The sequence below is a fragment of the Caretta caretta genome, chromosome 5 (genome assembly GCF_965140235.1).
Source record: "Caretta caretta isolate rCarCar2 chromosome 5, rCarCar1.hap1, whole genome shotgun sequence".
NCBI classification, from domain to species: Eukaryota; Metazoa; Chordata; order Testudines; family Cheloniidae; genus Caretta; species Caretta caretta.
In genome coordinates, this window is record NC_134210.1 from 52,190,429 (window position 1) to 52,208,561 (window position 18,133).

Here is an 18,133-nt window from a genome sequence, read left to right on the forward strand (position 1 = left end):
AACTCTACCGGTGATTGAGATGACTTATGGCACCCAAACCTACAATCACTTCACCTCATGGCGTGGATGATCTCTGGTTGAGCGGTGAGGAAAAAGTTTGCTTTCAAGATATCCAGGCCATTTTGGTGAGCAGCAGAAAGGACACCAGAGCCACTTATGTAGCACAATGGAGAAATTCTCAATCTGGGCTGAATCTTATCAGTTGTCACCAAACAGTGCAGAAATTAGATTACCTTCTGTATTTGAAATCATCTGGTCTCTCCATCAGTTCTGTGAGGGGCCATTTAGCTTCCAGCTCTGTGATATATCCACCACCAGATGTTTTTCCTGGCTTTTCGCATCCTTTGTATCTAGATTTTTAATGGGACTCTTCCACATGTACCCTCCATTGTCTGATCCAGTGTCGTCATGGGACTTGACTATAGTGTCCTCTTTTTAATGGGTTTCCCCTTCTGAACCTTTAGCAACAACTGATATCATTGATAATGATGAAAACAGCATTTTTGGCACAGTTGCTTGTATGAAGAGGATCTCGCAGCTGACCCTCCTTTCATGATATTTTACAAAGACAAGGGCTCCATTTACCCACACCCTAAGTTCATGCCTAAGGTTGTATCTGCATTCCACATTTGAATCAAGACCATTCATGTTCTGATGTTTTTTCCTTAAACCTCATTCTAGCAAAGCTGAGGAGGTGTTTCATACTTTGAATGTGTGGAGGACTCTGTCCTTTTACCTGGACTGCACAAAATAGTTCAGATCATCTCCCAGACTTTTTGTAGCCTTTGCTGAAAGGATTAAAGGACAACCGATGACAGCTCTGCTGAGACTTTCCCCCTTGGCCAGGGCCCGGGCTTAGGCTAGTGAGGGCCAACCTGTTGCCAGGGTCTCCAGGGCTGGGGTTCATTCTTTAATTATATTTTGTTACTAAATCATTGTTAGGAATTATATTAGATCATCATTGTTCAGTTTTCAATTGAAATCTTTGTAGAGCTCTATTTACGTGATTTATGGGCTGGACATTAATATGGAGTACATAGTATGGAAGATTTGTATCATCCCAACATACTCTTAGAATACATAAATATAGTATTTATTATGTACAGTTGGCCAAATTCTTCTCTCTTACACCAGGGTAGCCCCATTGGGATTGCGGAATCTGACACAAAGTGTAGAATGAACTATACACAAAATAGCTGCTGTCCTAGATGGATATATTATTCTTATTATACACTACACATTAAAACAGTAAAGTATGGGTTATTCTTATCTAATGCCAGAAAGTGAGATGTTGCAGAGTGTAGCAGTGTGGCTTCTGATTGCCTGTTGAGCACCCTTTGTGGACAGATGTTGCTGTGCTGCACCCTGCCTATCAGACTGTCCTGTCTCTTCAGGGGTCCTTCAAAAACTCACAATTCACAAAGCAGTCCAAACAATTCCCAGAAGGGATCCCACTTACTTAGTCCTCAGGTGCCCCAAGCCTAGTTCATTCTTTCCCAGTAGTTCAATACAAAGTCTTTCAAAACAAAACACAAACTCATGCAGTTTTCACCCCAATTTCAGCTGGGCACATCCCCCTCCTTCTTGAGAGTTTGTCTTTCAGTCTCTTGCCCTGCTTCCTGTGCAGGAGCTCTCCCAGGTAAGATGACCAGATATCCCAATTTTATAGGGACAGTCCCAATATTTGGGGCTTTGTCTTATATAGGTGCCTATTACCCCCCACTCCCAATTTTTCACACTTACTGTCTGGTCACCCTACTCCCAGGCCTGCCTCCCTGGAGAGCTTCCCCCTGCATTGTGCACTTTTCCCCTGCTGACTCAGGGCCCTGCAGGAATATTCTTGTTCCCTGCAGTTTATCTGCAGACTTAGCTTCAGTTTCCTCGTCTTGCCACCTTCCCTACTGCTGCACCTTCCTGCTCTTTTTATTCTGGGATCACTTGATTCTACTCAGATGTGTCTCATCTTGTAATCATGGTTGGCTTAGCCCCACGCTCTTCAGCCCATGGGGCAAATCACACCATTACACAGGAATTCCCCAGCCCATAGGTACTGGGAGTGTTATAGAGGCAGCATATTAACGTTTAGAAATGGAGAAAACATCACATAAATACATCATCATTCCGAGAGCCAGAACCAAGCTGGAGAGGACCCTGAAGGATGCCATCTGCTGCCAATACGTGGAAAACCTGAAACAGAAGCTGGACCAGGGCAGACCTTTGAGATTATGTGCAAATGGGATGCCAGCAACCACTTCCTCCCTGGGGGCAGCTTCACCCGATTTGCCAACTGGAGGTTCATCCACCGGGCCCGGCTCAACTGCGTCCCACTGAACGAAGCCATCCGCCACGGGAATCAGGACAAGCAATGCAGGAAGTATGCCAAAGAGACACTACCCCATGTCTTGTTTAGCTGCAAGCCCCATTCCAAAGCCTGTCAACTGCGATACAGTGCCATCCAAGATCACCTTGTCAGAGCCATCCTGCGACCTGTGAGGAAGGTAGTCGTGAACTCCTCCATCCCTGGAACCAACAGCCAATTGCAACCAGACATTGTCATCACCAACGAGAACCAGAAGATCATCATGGTGGACATCATGGTGCCCTTCGAAAACAGGACCCTGGCTTTCCACAATGCCCAATCTTGAAAGGTGGAGAAATACACCCCTCTAGCTGACACCCTGAGAACTAGGGGCTATGAGGTCCAAACTCACGTGCTGATCGTCGGAGCCCTGGGTGTATGGGACCACAGAAATAAGCGAGTACTGAGAGAATGTGGAGTCGGTTAATGCTATGCTCAGCTGATGTGGCACCGTCAGGTGGTCAAGGGACATCTACATAGAACACATCACCGGACATCGGCAATACCAGGAGGGATGAGGTGGAGTGCCGATGGGAAGTGCAGTTGGGAAAGTAACTCAAATACTTTCCTGACGGACTGTTTTTTCCCCTAAATGGACAACCTATCTTAAATTCTCAATTACTGAGGGACAATCTTCACTCACTGATATATTTTGCTTTCCACCACCAACTCTCCGTATAATGTTTTTCATGAATAATGTACCTGAATGCATCTAATGTACCTAAATATTGAAACTGTATTCTTGAATTTATTCACCTAAATTTGGGTTATTGCTGATTGTGCACTATATGTATCTTATGACTTTAAAAACAAACTTTGTATTTGTGGATAATCTTAGCACGATACCCAAATGTACAGACACTCTTTTCTCAACCTATGTATTACATCATATTTTTAACATTAGCTTTAATAAAATTTTAAATCTATTACATTGCTGTTTTGCAGTGCTTGTAACACCTATGGATTTGGGAGCCAGACAAATGAAGGACTTGCACTGGGAGATTTTGGAGGAAACTGTATCTAGCAGTCTTCACCAGAAAGAGTGTCATTTTGTCATAGGTCTGTAAAGTGTAAGGAAAGGGAATTAAAAAATCCACCCCTAGGGCTTGGCTACACTTGCGAGTTAGAGCGCATTAAAGGAGCCCCGGGTGCTCTAGCTCACTACGCATCCACTCTGGCAAGGCATGTAGAGTGCTCTGACTCCACGGCTAGAGCGTTCCTGGTACGCCACCTTGGCAAGAAGATTAACACTTGGTGCGCCTTGGCTGAAACGCCTGGGTGTCAGTGTGGACGAGGTGTTGCATTACTGCGCTCTGATCAGCCTCCAGAAATGTCCCATAATCCCCTTAAGTCAAGTGGCCACTCTTGTCATTGTTTTGGAATTGCTGAAGGAATGCAGATATGCCCTTTGAAAGATCCGTTTCTGACAGCCGGCATGCTTATCTGCCCGAGACAAAGCAAACCATTACTGTGGAATGTTGTGTGAGAGAGAGAGGCGGGGGGTCGGGGGGGGGGTCTGCTGCTGTCTGAACTTACAAGACAGCATGCTAACATGCTCTCAGTCCCCCCAAAACCCACTCTCTCTCCCCCCACATACACACAACACACTCCCTGTCACACTCCACCCCCCCCCCCCACCATTTGAAAAGCACATTGCAGCCACTTGCATGCTGGGATAGCTACCAAAATGCACTGCTCTCTGTGGCCACTGCAAGAGCTGCTAATGTGGCCAAGCCAGTGCACTTGCAGCTGTCAGTGTGGACAGACTGCAGCGCTTTCCCTACTGTACTCTACGAAAGCTGGTTTAACTCAAAGCGCTCTACATCTGCAAGTGTAGCCATGCCCTTAGGGTGGTGACAGTGATAGAAATACAAAGTACTAACCTGTTATTTCCTTAACATAAGTTTTCTGCATAAGAAAGAGACCATTAACAAGTGATAAGTAGTTATCTAGGATCAATTGGTTTCATTACTCATCTTCTCCTAAGATTCCAAAGAGGCAGATTTAATATGAATCCAGTTTGGCTGTACAAATTCAATTTCCAAGTCAATGCTGTTTTTTATTTCTTCTTGAGTATGGCCCATTTATCATCTAAAGAGAAATTTTCTCCACGTTCCAAATGCTTTTTCTGCACATCTGCCTACTGGTGTAGACAATTTCATTTTAAAACTTAGAGTACAGTGCTTGTGTTGTAAGAATTGCAGTTCCAAATCTATTGTAGAATCCAATAGAGAAGCATTATGTGTAGATATTTTTTATTTTTCATGCGGACACATGTCATTCTGCCAGCTTACCATATGGACATTAATTTACTCAATGGAGTAATGAGCTCTGCAGTGCTGTTCAGTTCTGTATTAGTAGGCAGTTTTGTGATTATATATAATGACTTACTAATGATTTTTTCTCACACTTGATATGTGAATCCTATGATTAAACTATCCATATCATGCTTATGTTTCCCTGGATAGTCTGCTTAAGGATATGCAAAATCATGACAGGGCTATTTTTTAAAATGACACTTTAGCACTTGATGGTTTTCATTTTAAGTTTTTATTTATGGGCCTTGTTACCGTTATGTCATTGGTACCTGTGAAGTTGCCTGGTATTTTCCGAGTCCTTTACCTCTATCCAGAGGAATATTGTTGCTGAGCCTTCTTAAAGAAGTTGCACTGTCAGCTTACAGAAGGAATATCATAAAGCAAAATATATAAGAGACTAAATTTTAACTTTCATACTTATTAAATGGGGCTTAAATAGGTTTAAATTGTAAATATTGGTATAATGTACTTTTTTTTTAATGGACCTGATCTTACTATGTTCATTGAAACAAAATATATAATGATTTCACAGAGGGAAGCATCGGGCTCTATGTGTATATTATTATGATTACAGTATATGTTTATATGTTTGATCCATTATAACCTTGTTATTCTCTGTGCTTTTCATAAACTGCGAGTGTGGAGACACAAGCTTCTTCAGTATTTCTTGTAGACCCACATTCCAACCATCTCTCAGAAATGAGCCACTTTATGTACAAACTGTGTGCTTAAAAAGAACCTTTTTGACTGAAAAATTGAAGGAAATGGCTTCATATCTTAAAGCTGTTTCACTGTTGTTTAGATCTCTTGATATTTGAAAATAATGTTTACACATTTAATGGGCTGTAAATTATGGAAATAATGGTGACCACTGTACTAACAGAGTGACCTTTGTACTAACATTCATGGTGTTTTAAAGCAGCAGTTCTAGAATCTGTGTCAGTGGACAGGACAATTCCTGAAAGCACCTCGACTGTCGAGACATCTGAGCTTTCCCCATGTCGATCCCCCTCAACTCCACGACATCTCCGCTACCGTCAGCCAGGAGGTAAGAAACATTGCCTTGGAAGGAGACTAAGTTATGTATTTCCAATTCTTTTTTAATTTCCTACAAAGATTATTTTCTAAATAATGTGGTTAGTTTGTGTCTCTGCTTATTTCTCAGATGTAAAAAAGCCAGCAAAATATGAATAACAGTATTCTAGTTAATTGGCATATTAATAACAAGAGAATGAAAAGCATACTGGGAGTTAGGAAGTGCTGAAATGATCTGTAATATCTGGAACAGGATGTACCTTAGTTCAGGAATAATATTGACTCAATCCTATTCTTACATGAATTAACAAGACCTTAACAGATTTGCAGGAGCTATTATGGGGGCACATTTTGGGTACCATATGTGATGATTAGATGCACAACTCCCATTATTGTTAATGGGAAACGACTGTGTCTGTTCCTCCATGTGTGACATGGAACATTTACAGATGGTATCAGATTATTCATTCCAGTATTGAGTAAATCACTCAACTGAAGAGAAAAAACAAGAGGTGGATCTTCTAATAGCTCTCACATGGCTCTTCGAATTACTAACAGAACTACTTGCTGTATCCATAAATATTTAGAATGTTGCCCTTTCTTGAAATCTAGATTGTAAGCCAACTATTTCATGTTTGGGAGAAAAAAAAACCCACAAATATAATCCTCCCCAGTAATCACTAATAATTTATGAAAACATTTCATAGTAATTTTAAGCCAAAACCAAACTTTACTTATTGGCATAGTTTATGGTTGTGTGTCAGAATTTTTGGTTTGAAAACTCTGGAAATGCAAAGCAAAACCATTTGAATGGAAATCAGAGGAGATGTTCTCAAAACTTCTTCCAAAGTGATACCAGTAAGTTTTGCAAAGCTCTGCTAATTTTAGGTCACAACCAGGGGGAAATCTTAAATCTTGTTCAAAATAATATCCATTTTTACTTTGCTTGGGCTGACTATTGAAAATGATGCAATTGAGAAGTAAATTAACCATACCTCTATTATTTTAGCACCATTATTTTTAAGCAGTTTTATCATAACTTTCATTTTTGTTTCGTTAATCTTTTTTCTTCACATTGGCACCATCATGCACTTTGTTAAACAGCATTATTTATTATTGTGATCTGGTGATAAAAATCAAATGACAAATATATTTTAAACATTTTTGCCTCTAATACAGAATCCGTTTTCATTGAGAACATAAAATATGCACGCTTACGTAAAGTATTGTATATTCCCTCTTTACCCTGTGAGCTGGGGGAGTGGAGAATATGAAAATTGATATGCTTTAAAAAAAAAAGTTAAAACCAAATACAAGTTGTTGACCTTTATTTGTCTGTTCCTTACAGTACAGACTGCTGACAACAGCCACTGTTCTGTTTCTCCTGCTTCTGCATTTGCTATTGCTACAGCTGCAGCAGGGCATGGGAGTCCACCAGGTGAGAACAATTTAGTGCAAGAAAAATGTAGATGGGTCTCAACAGGTAAAGCTGTCCTACCATCCCAGTTTTAAATAGTCACTGGTTTGTTCCTTTAATCTCCTGGGTATAATCTGGCTTCCATTCTGAATGGAGATTCTATTGGGATCTATAGATGATCAGGACATACTTAGATATGCTTGACAGTACTGAAGAAGGTGGATGGAACAGGTCTACTTTTCCATCTCTGTAGATCTGTAGCTCTGTAGATTCCTCAAGAAGGACTCTGTGGTCTAGTGATTAGATGAGATATTGCAATTCAGGACTCCTAGGTTCTATTCCTAAATTCACTGTTGTCTTACTCTGTGCCCTTGGGCATATCACTTAACTTCTATGAACTAAATTTTACACTTCATAATGTTAGCGTAAATCCAGAGTAGCTCCACTGAAACCAATTCAGTTACTCTGGATATATGCTGGTGTAACCAAGAGCGAGTTTGTCTCAGTGTTGTGGTTTATCCAGCTGTAGTTTATCCAGCTGTGTTGTGGTTTATCCAGCTGTTTATCTGCTTCCTTTGCAGAGTGGTGACATATACTGTTTGTAAACCACTTTGAAATCCTGGGCTTAGAAGCAATACTACAAAGCACATTGAAATCAGTGACATTGTTTCCACTGATTGCAGTAAGCTTTTGATCAGGTATTAATGTGTAAAGTTGTGATGGTTTGTTTGATCAGAGTTATTTGTTCAAAGTCCTCACACACTGAAGACAGAACACACTTCAAACTAAGTTAATTTCTGTGATGAACATTGATTGGCATCTCTACATTATCACCTTGTAATCTCCTTTTGTGATTTTGGAAGACCATAATCTGGCTATATTCAGTTTCATGATCATTATGAGCCTGACACTGAGAGATGCTGGACACCAGCAAGTTCTTTGGAAATACAAGTGTTCTCTGCCTCTCAGAACCAGATCCTTCATTTGTGCTGGTCAAGGGAACATACTTTAAAAAAAATTAATCCCAACATGTAGAAAAATTGTTCTTAAAATACAAATATATCACACTAAAAACAATTATAGCTAAAGCTCCCAATACAGCCAATTGACTTGAAACAAATATAGGGTTAGTTTTGGCTCTGCATTATAAAAGCACATAAAGAAAAATATAAGAGAGTAAAATGTAAAAGCATACAATAAAATATGGGCATTTCAGATTATTCAGACTCTGTATATTGGAAAGAAGAAAATACATTGCTTGTGTTAATCTAATTAAATACTATTTTGTGGTGTTTACATTGGTTCCTAAAAGAGGACCAGTTGTTTTTTTTTTAAAAAAAAAAGCGGTAATGCAGCAAAACTGACAAGAAAAGAGTGAATCAGGAAATCTGTAGGGAAAGAGCAGGAAATTGAAGGTTTTTGTCAGGAGGTTGTGACAGATTTATGTTACCAACCTGCCTGGGGCGTCAGGTGATCAGGCTGAGGCCATAGGATTGTTAAGGAAGGAGATGACAGAACACACCAAGTGTCTAAGTTTTAAAGCTTTATTGATAAAATAATAAAATAACAGCGGAGAGTGCTCCCTATGTCACTCAGAGGAAGGAAGAAAGCGTTAGTGTCCCAAGCCCTAACCCAAGTTCATACTCATACACTCACTACCCAAGGCTGGCCAGGCCTGGGTGTAACATAAGAAGAAGAGGGGGAAGGGTGGATGGGAGTTCTGTCCTGTGCGCACAGGTCGTCCAGGGTTTGCTGCCAATCTCCGAATTGCTCCAGATCTCAGGAGGATTTTAAGTCCTGGGCTCCTCTGGGGGTGTTCCATTCCACGACCTCTGTTCCTGGTGCTCTTTGTGCCAGTCCAAACTGGCTTTCTGTGATCTTCTTCACTTTCCCAAAACACAAGGGCTCCAGGGATGCGAAGCTCTGCTCCCCCCCTTGTCATCTTGCCTGTGTTTTCCATGGCTGGCTGTGGCTGTGTGAGAGATAAACTTCTCATCTAGCGCCATGACCTCGGACTGGGGCCAGCATCTTATCATTGGACTGAGCTTGCTAGCTGCAGTGTTGAGTTAGCCCATTCTCTGCTCTCTTTCTCCTTCCCCCTTTGGCCTCTTGCAGCCTGCAAAATAATCTTCCACTCCCCACTCACACCTTTGACCTTCCCCAAAATGCTTTGCGATGCTTGCAACAGCGTTAGCAACATGCAGTGCTGATCTGCCTTCCCCAGGGGAACCCCTGAGGTTGTGACAAGGTGAGCAAGTACATTAGACTTCCAGCATGGCTACACTCGCGAGTTAAAGTACATTAAAACAGCCCAGTGCGCTCTAACTCTTGACGCATCCACACTGGCAAGGCAAGGAGTGCGCTCTGACTCCGTGGCTAGAGTGCTCCTGCTACTCCAGCTTGGTGAGTGGAATAACATTTGATGAGCCCCTGCTGGAGCTCCACGGTGCCAGTGTGGATGCTCTGGTCTGTTAATGTGCTCTGATCGGCCTCCAGAAGTGTCCCACAATGCCTGTTCTATCCACTCTGGTCATCACTTTGAACTCTACTGCCCTGCCCTCAGGTGACCAACCGTCAGACCTGCTCTTTAAATTCTCTGGGAATTTTGAAAATCCCCTTCCTGTTTGCTCAGCCAGGCATGGAGTGCTCTCAGTGAATCTTTCCAGGTGACCATGCTTCCATACGCCAAGCAATGGCGAGGTGCTGGACCTCATTAGTGTCTGGGGGGAGGAAGCTGTCAAGTCCCAGCTGCACTCCAGCCATAGGAATTATGATACCTTCGGGCAGATATCAAGGGACATGATGGAAAGGGGCCATGACTGGGATGCACTGCAGTGCAGGGTTAAAGTGAAGGAGCTGTGGAATGCCTACTGAAAAGCCCACGAGGCAAACAGCTGCTCCGGTGCTGCCCCTGCGATCTGCCGTTTTTACAAAGAGCTGGACGCGATACTTGGGAGCTACCCCACCTCCACTCTGAGTACCACCATGGACACTTCAGAGCACAGTCCAACAAGGCAGGAGGAGGAGAAGCAAAGTGGGACTAAGGGTGCTGAGGAGGAGGAATACACTCCGGCATCCCTAGATGCATGCAGCCAGGAGCTGTTCTCAAGCCACGAGGAAGGTAGCCAGTCACGGCCGCTGGTGCATGGGAAAGGACAAACACCAGAAGAGGTTCCCGGTAAGCGGCTTTTATTTTAGGAAGTAAGTTATTCGGTGCAGGCTCTTGGGGCAAGGAGGGTTAGGGCTGCATGCATGCCTAGATGCAGAATAGGGCGTTGATGTGCTCTCTCACATCGTGGTAATCGGCCTCAGTGATCTCTTCAAAGGTCTCATCCAATGTGCTTGCGCAGGTTTCTCGGGAGAGCCACTGTGGTCCTTGTCCCAGGCAGGCTAACATGTCCGCGCCACTGTGCCGTGAGGGGTGGGGGGACCATTGCTGCACAAAGGCAAGCTGCATATGGGCCAGGGCGGAAACCGCATTGTAGTAGAAGACCCTCCTTTGCTTCCCAGGTCACCCTCAGCAGCGAGATATCTTCCAGGACGAACTCCTGTGGAAAATATAGGGACAGTGTTCAGTATAGGGGCCCCCTGAAGCTGTTGGCTCTCCCCAAGGCACAGAAACCCAGAGGACAGAACAGCCATGAAAGAATCAGTCCCCCTTGACCCTGTGCTTACTCACCATTTTGGGGCTCCCGTGGGTTATGTGCGCTCACTTTGGGACGGGTAAATTATGCTATTGTGAAGACTATGCTTGCCCTTAAGTACAGGGGAATCATTGCTCTGTCTGGTGTGAACAATGCTGCCTCTGTTCAGTGTTGCATTTTGCCTTTACAGATGCAACCTTGAGATCTCAGCTGTCCACGTTATCACCAGCCGAGAGGCTGCAAAGAATCAGGAAGAGGCCATGTAGAAGCAAAGAGGACATGCTGCATGAAGTCATGCAGCACTCCCTTAATGAAAATTAAAAAGTGCAGGAGTGGCGGGAGAGTGAAAGGATGGTCCACCAGCAGAATGCGCATCGCTGACACTAAAGCATAGAGCGGCTGATAAGCATCATGGAGCGCCAAGCGAACTCAATCCAGGCAGTCGTAGCCATGCAGGCGGAGCACTACGCACCCGACCCCCCCCTGCAGCTCTTGTCCCAAAACTCTTTCCTTTGTGCCCCCATGTCACCTCCAACCCAGTTTCCCCAACATCCGGGTTCTTGTCGCCATCAGCTGCCTCCAACACCTGTAGCTTCACCACCCAGCCCTGAAAACTACGACCCTCACCCACTGCACTCAACCCCCATCACCATGCAGTATAGCCAGCCTGAAGTGCAGCACTCATTGCACAGCACTCCAAACAGGAAGGCTGAGTATGATAAGAGGACATATGCAAACCTGGGATTGTACCGTTCCTCATCCCACCCCCTTGCCCTTTGTGTTTCCCAAGCAGTTGTGTTTCTTTTCAATAAATGCATTTTCTTTTCATTAAATGGATTTTTTTTGCTTTGAAAACATTCTTTATTATTGCATAACGTAAAAGGTACCTTAGCCCAGGAAAGCAACAGGCACTGCAAGTCAGTGTATCATACGTAGCAAACACAGATTCCTACTAACATTGGAACCACTGTACTTCACTCCCGTGCATGGCACCAGACATTACTGGTGGCTTTCAGACTCAAATTGCTCCCTCAAGGCATCCCTAATCCTTGCAGCCCCGCACTGGGCCCCTTTAATAGCCCTGCTCTCTGGCTGTTCAAATTCAGCCTCCAGGTGTTGAACCTCTGAGTTCCATGCCTAAGTGAATCGTTCACCCTTCCCTTCACAAATGTTATAGAGGGTACAGCGTGAGGATATAACTGTGGGGATGCTGTTATCGTCAGGACAGCTCTCAATCTCGTGTTCTTGCACGGCAGGGTGGGGGTGAGCTCCTCACACAGTCCCATGAAAGTGGCTTTTCTCATCTGAAAGTTCTGCAGCCACTGCTCGTCATCCAGACTTGCATGATGATGTGATCCCACCACTCAGTGCTTGTTTCCCGAGACCAGAAGCGCCGTTCCACGGTAGTCAGCATTTCCATGAATGCCACAAGCAAACTTGTGTCGTATGCGTTACTCGCGTCGATATCATCATCATCGGAGTCCTTGCTGTCCCTTTGGATCATAAGGAATAACTTGACTGCCAAACGTGATGTGCTGGCGAGACTCGTCAGCATATTCCTCAGCAGTTCGGGCTCCGTTCCCACAGACCGAAAAGGAAGACAGAGCGCGCAGTACAAAAAACATTGAAAGATGGTGCCAATTGTGGACAGAAGCAGGGGGATTGCTGGGATGCAAACCGATGCATCACGGGGCATTGGGACAGGACCCAGAATGCCCCGCACCCTTCCCACAAGCCACAGCGCCAGAATGGGAAGAGGTGCTCTGTGGGATAGCTGCCCACAATGCACTGCTCCCAATGCCACTGCAAGTGCCGCAAATGTGGCCACACCAGTGCACTTGCAGCTGTCAGTGTGGATGACTGCAGCGCTTTCCCTACTGCACTCTACGAAGGCTGGTTTAACTCAAAGCGCTCTACAATTGCAAGTGTAGCCATGCCCCCAGAGTTTGAAAACTTTGAGAGCAAAGTTTAAACCTCTGAGTCACCTTATGTGTAACTTGTATGATTGTTGGCAAAAACATACTGGCAGGAATTAAATAATCACAATAGCATGGTGTGATGGGTTCCCTGGAGTGCAATCTGGAACTGGGGTACTTCTGAGCCCTCTGTCTCACCAAAGTGGGCTCCCTCTCACACTGTGATGCTGTGACAAGCTGCAAACTCGATCAGGTATTTCACGTACACAGCCATCCACAGGCAGGGACACACCCAGATGAGTTACATGAATGCTTCTCCTAGCCATTCATGAACCAACAATGGAGAGGCTCCAGCCAGTTCCCCACAGTTCCCCAGGCCAGGACCTCAGAGCTGTACCATCTTGCCCTGGTCAGAAGCCTGACCAGTGTAAGTTTATTACCCAGTCTGCCCCTCCCTCAATGTGGAGAAGACATGCTCCAGCTCTCATTCCTGAGCAGATTTCCCTTGTACTTCAAGCTAAACCCACTGTTTTAGGTAAAATATAAAACAGATGTATTAACTACAAAAATATAGATCTTAAGTGATTATAAGTAATAAGCGTGCTGATCAAAGTTGGTTACCTAGGAAATAAAAGTAAAATTGCAATCTCAGTTCTATAAACTAGACAGGATTTGAATCAAGCAGTCTCTCACCCTGATGGTACAGTTCCTTAATACAGAAGCTGGGATTCTCCTTTCCAGCCTGGGACCACCTCCCCTGTTCAAAGTCTTTGTTCTCCAGACATGTTTCCAGGTGTTGAGTTGTGAGGGGAGTGAGGACAAATGACAATGTCACTTCCCCTCCTTTATAGGTTCCTCCAGCTTGCTGGAAAGATCTTTTGCTATGACCTGAGTCTACATGCTATTTCTGAGAGGTCTCCATTGTATACAGTTCCTGGGGTACTCCTTGCGAGTGTGTATTCCACTTAATGGGCCATCATCAGTGTCTGGCTGCCCCGCTGAAAGTCTAGTTGTGGGTGTTTCCAACTTCACAACATCTTGTAGTAACATACACATAGCAAAACTTCATAACTCCACATACAATGATAGCACATACAATTCAACAGGATATTAATGTTCAACAAATCAAGACTTTAAAATGATACCTCACAAGGCATACTTTGTACAAAACATATCACAATTATATGATAGTGGTGAATATGGGGGTGCCAGGGTGTTGCTTTGGAGTACAGAGTGCTTGCCAAATTAATTTATTATTTTAAAAATATATTAAAATAATATGAAGTTTGCAAAGTCAAACACTCAACCTTTAGATGGGAAGAAAATCTAAGGGAAGAAGGAGTTGAGGAGAGCAGGCAGTTCCTCAAGGAGACGACATTAAAGGCACAACTGCAAACTATTCTGATGCAAAGGAAAGATAGAAAGAATAGTAAGAGGTCAATATGGCTCCATCAGGAGTTCTTTAATGACCTGAAAACCAAAAAGGAATCCTACAAAAAATGGAAACATGGTCAAATTGATAAGGAGGAGTACAAAAGAACACCACAGGTATGTAGGGACAAAATCAGAAAGGCTGAGGCATAAAATGAAATACCTCTGGCAAGGAACATAAAAGGCAATAAGAAGAGGTTCTTTAAATACATTAGTACCAAGAGGAAGATGAAGGAAAGTGCAGGTCCTCTACGTAGCAGGGAAGGAGAGCTGATAACATCAAGGAAGCTGAGGTACCGCACAATGCAGGGTCTGGATTCGATGACTTTTCAACAATACTCTATGAATGAGTCAGGATTGTTTAGTAGGAATGAGGTTGTTGTGTGTAGAATCCCTGCTTCATTTGCTGCTGATGTTGGGAAATGTGAAGTGAAGTGAATGAGAAAAGGGACTGCTGGAAAAGAAAGGTTTCAGAGTAACAGCCGTGTTAGTCTGTATTCGCAAAAAGAAAAGGAGTACTTGTGGCACCTTAGAGACTAACCAATTTATTTGAGCATGAGCTTTCTTGAGCTCACGAAAGCTCATGCTCAAATAAATTGGTTAGTCTCTAAGGTGCCACAAGTACTCCTTTTCTTTTTGGAAAAGAAAGGACCTTCATGGTTTGCTGTTCAACATGTGCTCTCCCTCCCTTGTGGTCTGCCTCTAGGCTCTTCCTTCTCTACTGCCTTTGGCATCTGAGGGAAGGAGCAGTTGTCCCTTCCTTATCTGTGTCATTAGCATAAGTAGTGTTGGTTTTGTTACCTTTGTTCTCTCTAAAAGTACTCAGGCTAGTATTTTATTTTATTCCTTTGGTTTAAAAAGAAAAGAGAAAAAGGAAAAGAACTTCTTTCCTTCCCTGTGTGAGAGCATACCCCCCCCCTCCCCCGGCATCTAGTAGACTCATGATTATTTTTTTTTCAGTTTAAAAAAAAAAGTAAAGACCATGTTCTTCTGCATATTCCTCCCTGCTATGGGATGACAACCCCCTGCCCAGGGGCTTGCCTGGCTCTCTGCTCCAAGCAGTGCCTCTCCTGCCAGGAGTCAGTTCCTGTAATGGCCAGACACTTTCACTGTGCCTGGGAGACTCCCACAGAAGTGCTTTACCTGCCACACCTAAAACTGCAGCCTCACAGGAACCGGGAGCTGAAGTAAAAATTCCTCCCTATAGAGAAAACACTTCAGTCTGCAGGGGATTCCGGTGGGTGTTGACCCCGGATCATCCCCGGAGCCTTCACTTCAAAAGGGGTCGAGTGGTGAAGAGGAGAAGAGAGAGAGGGGGAAAAAGCCACCAGCAGACTCCCCCTGGAAAGGCTCCTCCGAGCAACTGGCCAGCCAGAGGGGTGCTCCCCAGTGCGGCCATCGGTAGGACAATACCAGCAGAGGAACCTCCTGCTGTGAGCTCAGCTGCTGCACCCTTGGGCACTGAAGCTCTGGAAGCTGAAACCTGAGAAGGGGCTTCCTGCTCTGAGCTCTGCCCTGCTCTGAGCTCTGCTCTCCCCACGACAAGGGGCTTCTGTAAGTTCTGTGCTGCTCTGAGTTCTACTCTGGGCAACTACTGCATGGAGAGGAGACAACAGTTACCGTACCATCTCTAAAAGAGCGGCATAGAGAAACCCTTTGGTACCAGATGCAACAAAACTCCCATCTAGGAAGTGTTCTTCACCTTCCCAACCATTGACACCAAGAACAGACACTCCTCTGGGGTTCCGGATGAGCCCATGGTAACACAGGTACTCTGATACTCTGGAGACCTGTGGCCTCAGTACCTAGGGAGAGACCATTACCATACTGTCTCTAAGAAAGTGGCACTAACAAACTTTTTGTACTGGGCAAAACTCTCATTTAGGGAGTGCTCTGCCCAACTATCGGTACTGACAATGTACCACGGACCCTCCTCTGTGGTACCAAATGAACCCATGGTACTGCATGAGCTCTGGTACCCTGGAGACCTGATGATTGAGGAAGAACCACAATCCCCATTACTTGGTACCAGGACCCTGGTATCGAGCACATCCCGGCACCCAGAATCGTTCTTAGCACTGGGCTGTATACTGCCAATACCCCAGTCAGCGGCACCCTTACCCACTGATGAATCTGACACTGGCCAGGAGGAGATCATTCCCTGGCCCCTCAAGGTGGCCCACCACCACACTAAAAGGATCCCCAATTCCATCATGCCAACTGCCCCTGCATGCCTTCCTGCCTCTCCCTCCCAAGGCCATATTTTAACTTCGGGTATGTACACACACAGCGTGACCGTCTCCGGTGTCTCTCAGGGAGAGTCCACCAGATGGTTTGCTACAGTCTGGCACCTGAGCCAAGACAGTAGAACATCTGAGCCAGGACAGGAGAAAGCTTTTTCAGAACAGGAAAGAAGGGGAAGGGAAGAAAAAAACCACACCTGAAGAGGAAGCTACCTCTTCAGCACATTTCTCCTCATCTTTCCCAGATGAGACTGTGCTGCCCACCCCTCATCACTAGGTGAAGATTTAAGAACTTTCTGGATCTTACCAAGAGGGTGGCAGATGAGCTGCAGATTCTCTTACAGGAGGTGGCAGATACACATCACAAGTTGGTGGAAATTCTACATGCTACCTTTCTCATCTAGAACTGTCCTCCCTATTAATGAGCTGATTCTAGATCCTACCAAAATCATCTGGCATAGCCAGCCTCCATGGCACCAACCAGCAACAGAATGTAAACAAAAACAACCCTACATCTCTACCCAAAGAGGCAGACTTTGTTTTCAACATCCGCAACCCAACTCCATCATAGTGGATGTGGTTAATGCATGAAGCAAGCAACATAATGCCAAGTCAACTCCATAGGATCAGGCTTCGCAAGATGGCGTATTCATCAACAACATTACTGTTTAGAGTCATAAATTACCAAACTGTCATGGCCAAAACAATTTTTTAATCTTGGGAAACCAACGATGTTTCTGAAACATTACTGGAAACACAAAAAGAACAGATTCAGACCATTCTTAGAGAAGGTCAGTTAATAGCCAGACTGGTCCTAGAGACACCACTGGATGTAGCTGTTACAGCTGCCTGCCCAGTCTCCATGACAGTGGTACTGAGGTGGGTGGTGGAGTTTTTTTCTGTTCGCTACACCTCTCTAGATTGCATAAAGAGCTACAGACTTCTAATTTGAAGGGCTCAACTCTTTGCGGAGAAGACAGATTTTCTCTCCACATCCTGAAGGATTCTCGGACTGCACTACACTCCTTAGGAATCTACACTGTGGAACAGAAGAAAAGATACACCACAGATCACAATCTTCTCAATACTCACCATCTCTGTGCTGTTATGAGCCACAGTGTAAGAGGCCCAGGGCTCAAAAGTGAGAACAGTCTACACCCCAGTCCATGACCTCTCAAATTGCCTCTTATAAGCACTTTGATGAGCTGGTCAGGGGCCTGAACAATGATACCTTACAGCATCAGCTGCCATCTACACTGCTGTAACGCCACTCAGAAATCACCTTACCTTACTTCACAGCAGTTAGGACCAGCTCTAGAGCAAAGAGATTGATTGCTACCCCTGAATTTACAGGGTGCCTACTTCCATATCTCAATACAACCATCGTACAGGAGATTTCCTACTGCTTACCTTTAGGGCAGGACCATTATAGGTACAGACTGCTCAACACAGGGTAGTCTCCAAGGTTCTCTTCATTGTAGTGGCATACTAACCCCGGTACAGTGACTGGACTTTATCAGCACCAACCTGATGCAGTACAAGCGAGAGTGCTCCTCTCACTACCCACATTCACCACCCTGGGACACGTGTCTCCCTAATATGCTGGGGAGCTCACCTACACAACAACAAGGTTCAGGACAAATGGCCTTCCATATCACTCTTTTGGGGCTAGGGGCTGTCAGGAGTGCCTGTGCACAAACTCTGCCTTTCATCAAAAACAACACACGAAGGTTAAGATGGACTTCATGTGACCTGTATGTCTTGTATAAA

At 44.6% G+C, this 18,133-nt stretch overlaps 1 protein-coding gene across 2 annotated transcripts in view; it reads left to right on the forward strand.

The window, feature by feature from the left end:
* Positions 1 to 18,133, forward strand: part of RASGRF2 (Ras protein specific guanine nucleotide releasing factor 2) — a 216,088-nt gene that overhangs the window by 102,162 nt on the left and 95,793 nt on the right. The window contains exons 16-17 of one of the 2 annotated variants that reach the window (XM_048850622.2): positions 5,600 to 5,725; positions 7,061 to 7,150. In XM_048850622.2, coding sequence (XP_048706579.2) covers positions 5,600 to 5,725; positions 7,061 to 7,150 — 216 coding nt within the window. Of the gene's footprint in view, positions 1 to 5,596; positions 5,726 to 7,060; positions 7,151 to 18,133 lie in introns of both variants that reach the window. The other variant, XM_048850621.2, reaches the window with a different exon arrangement.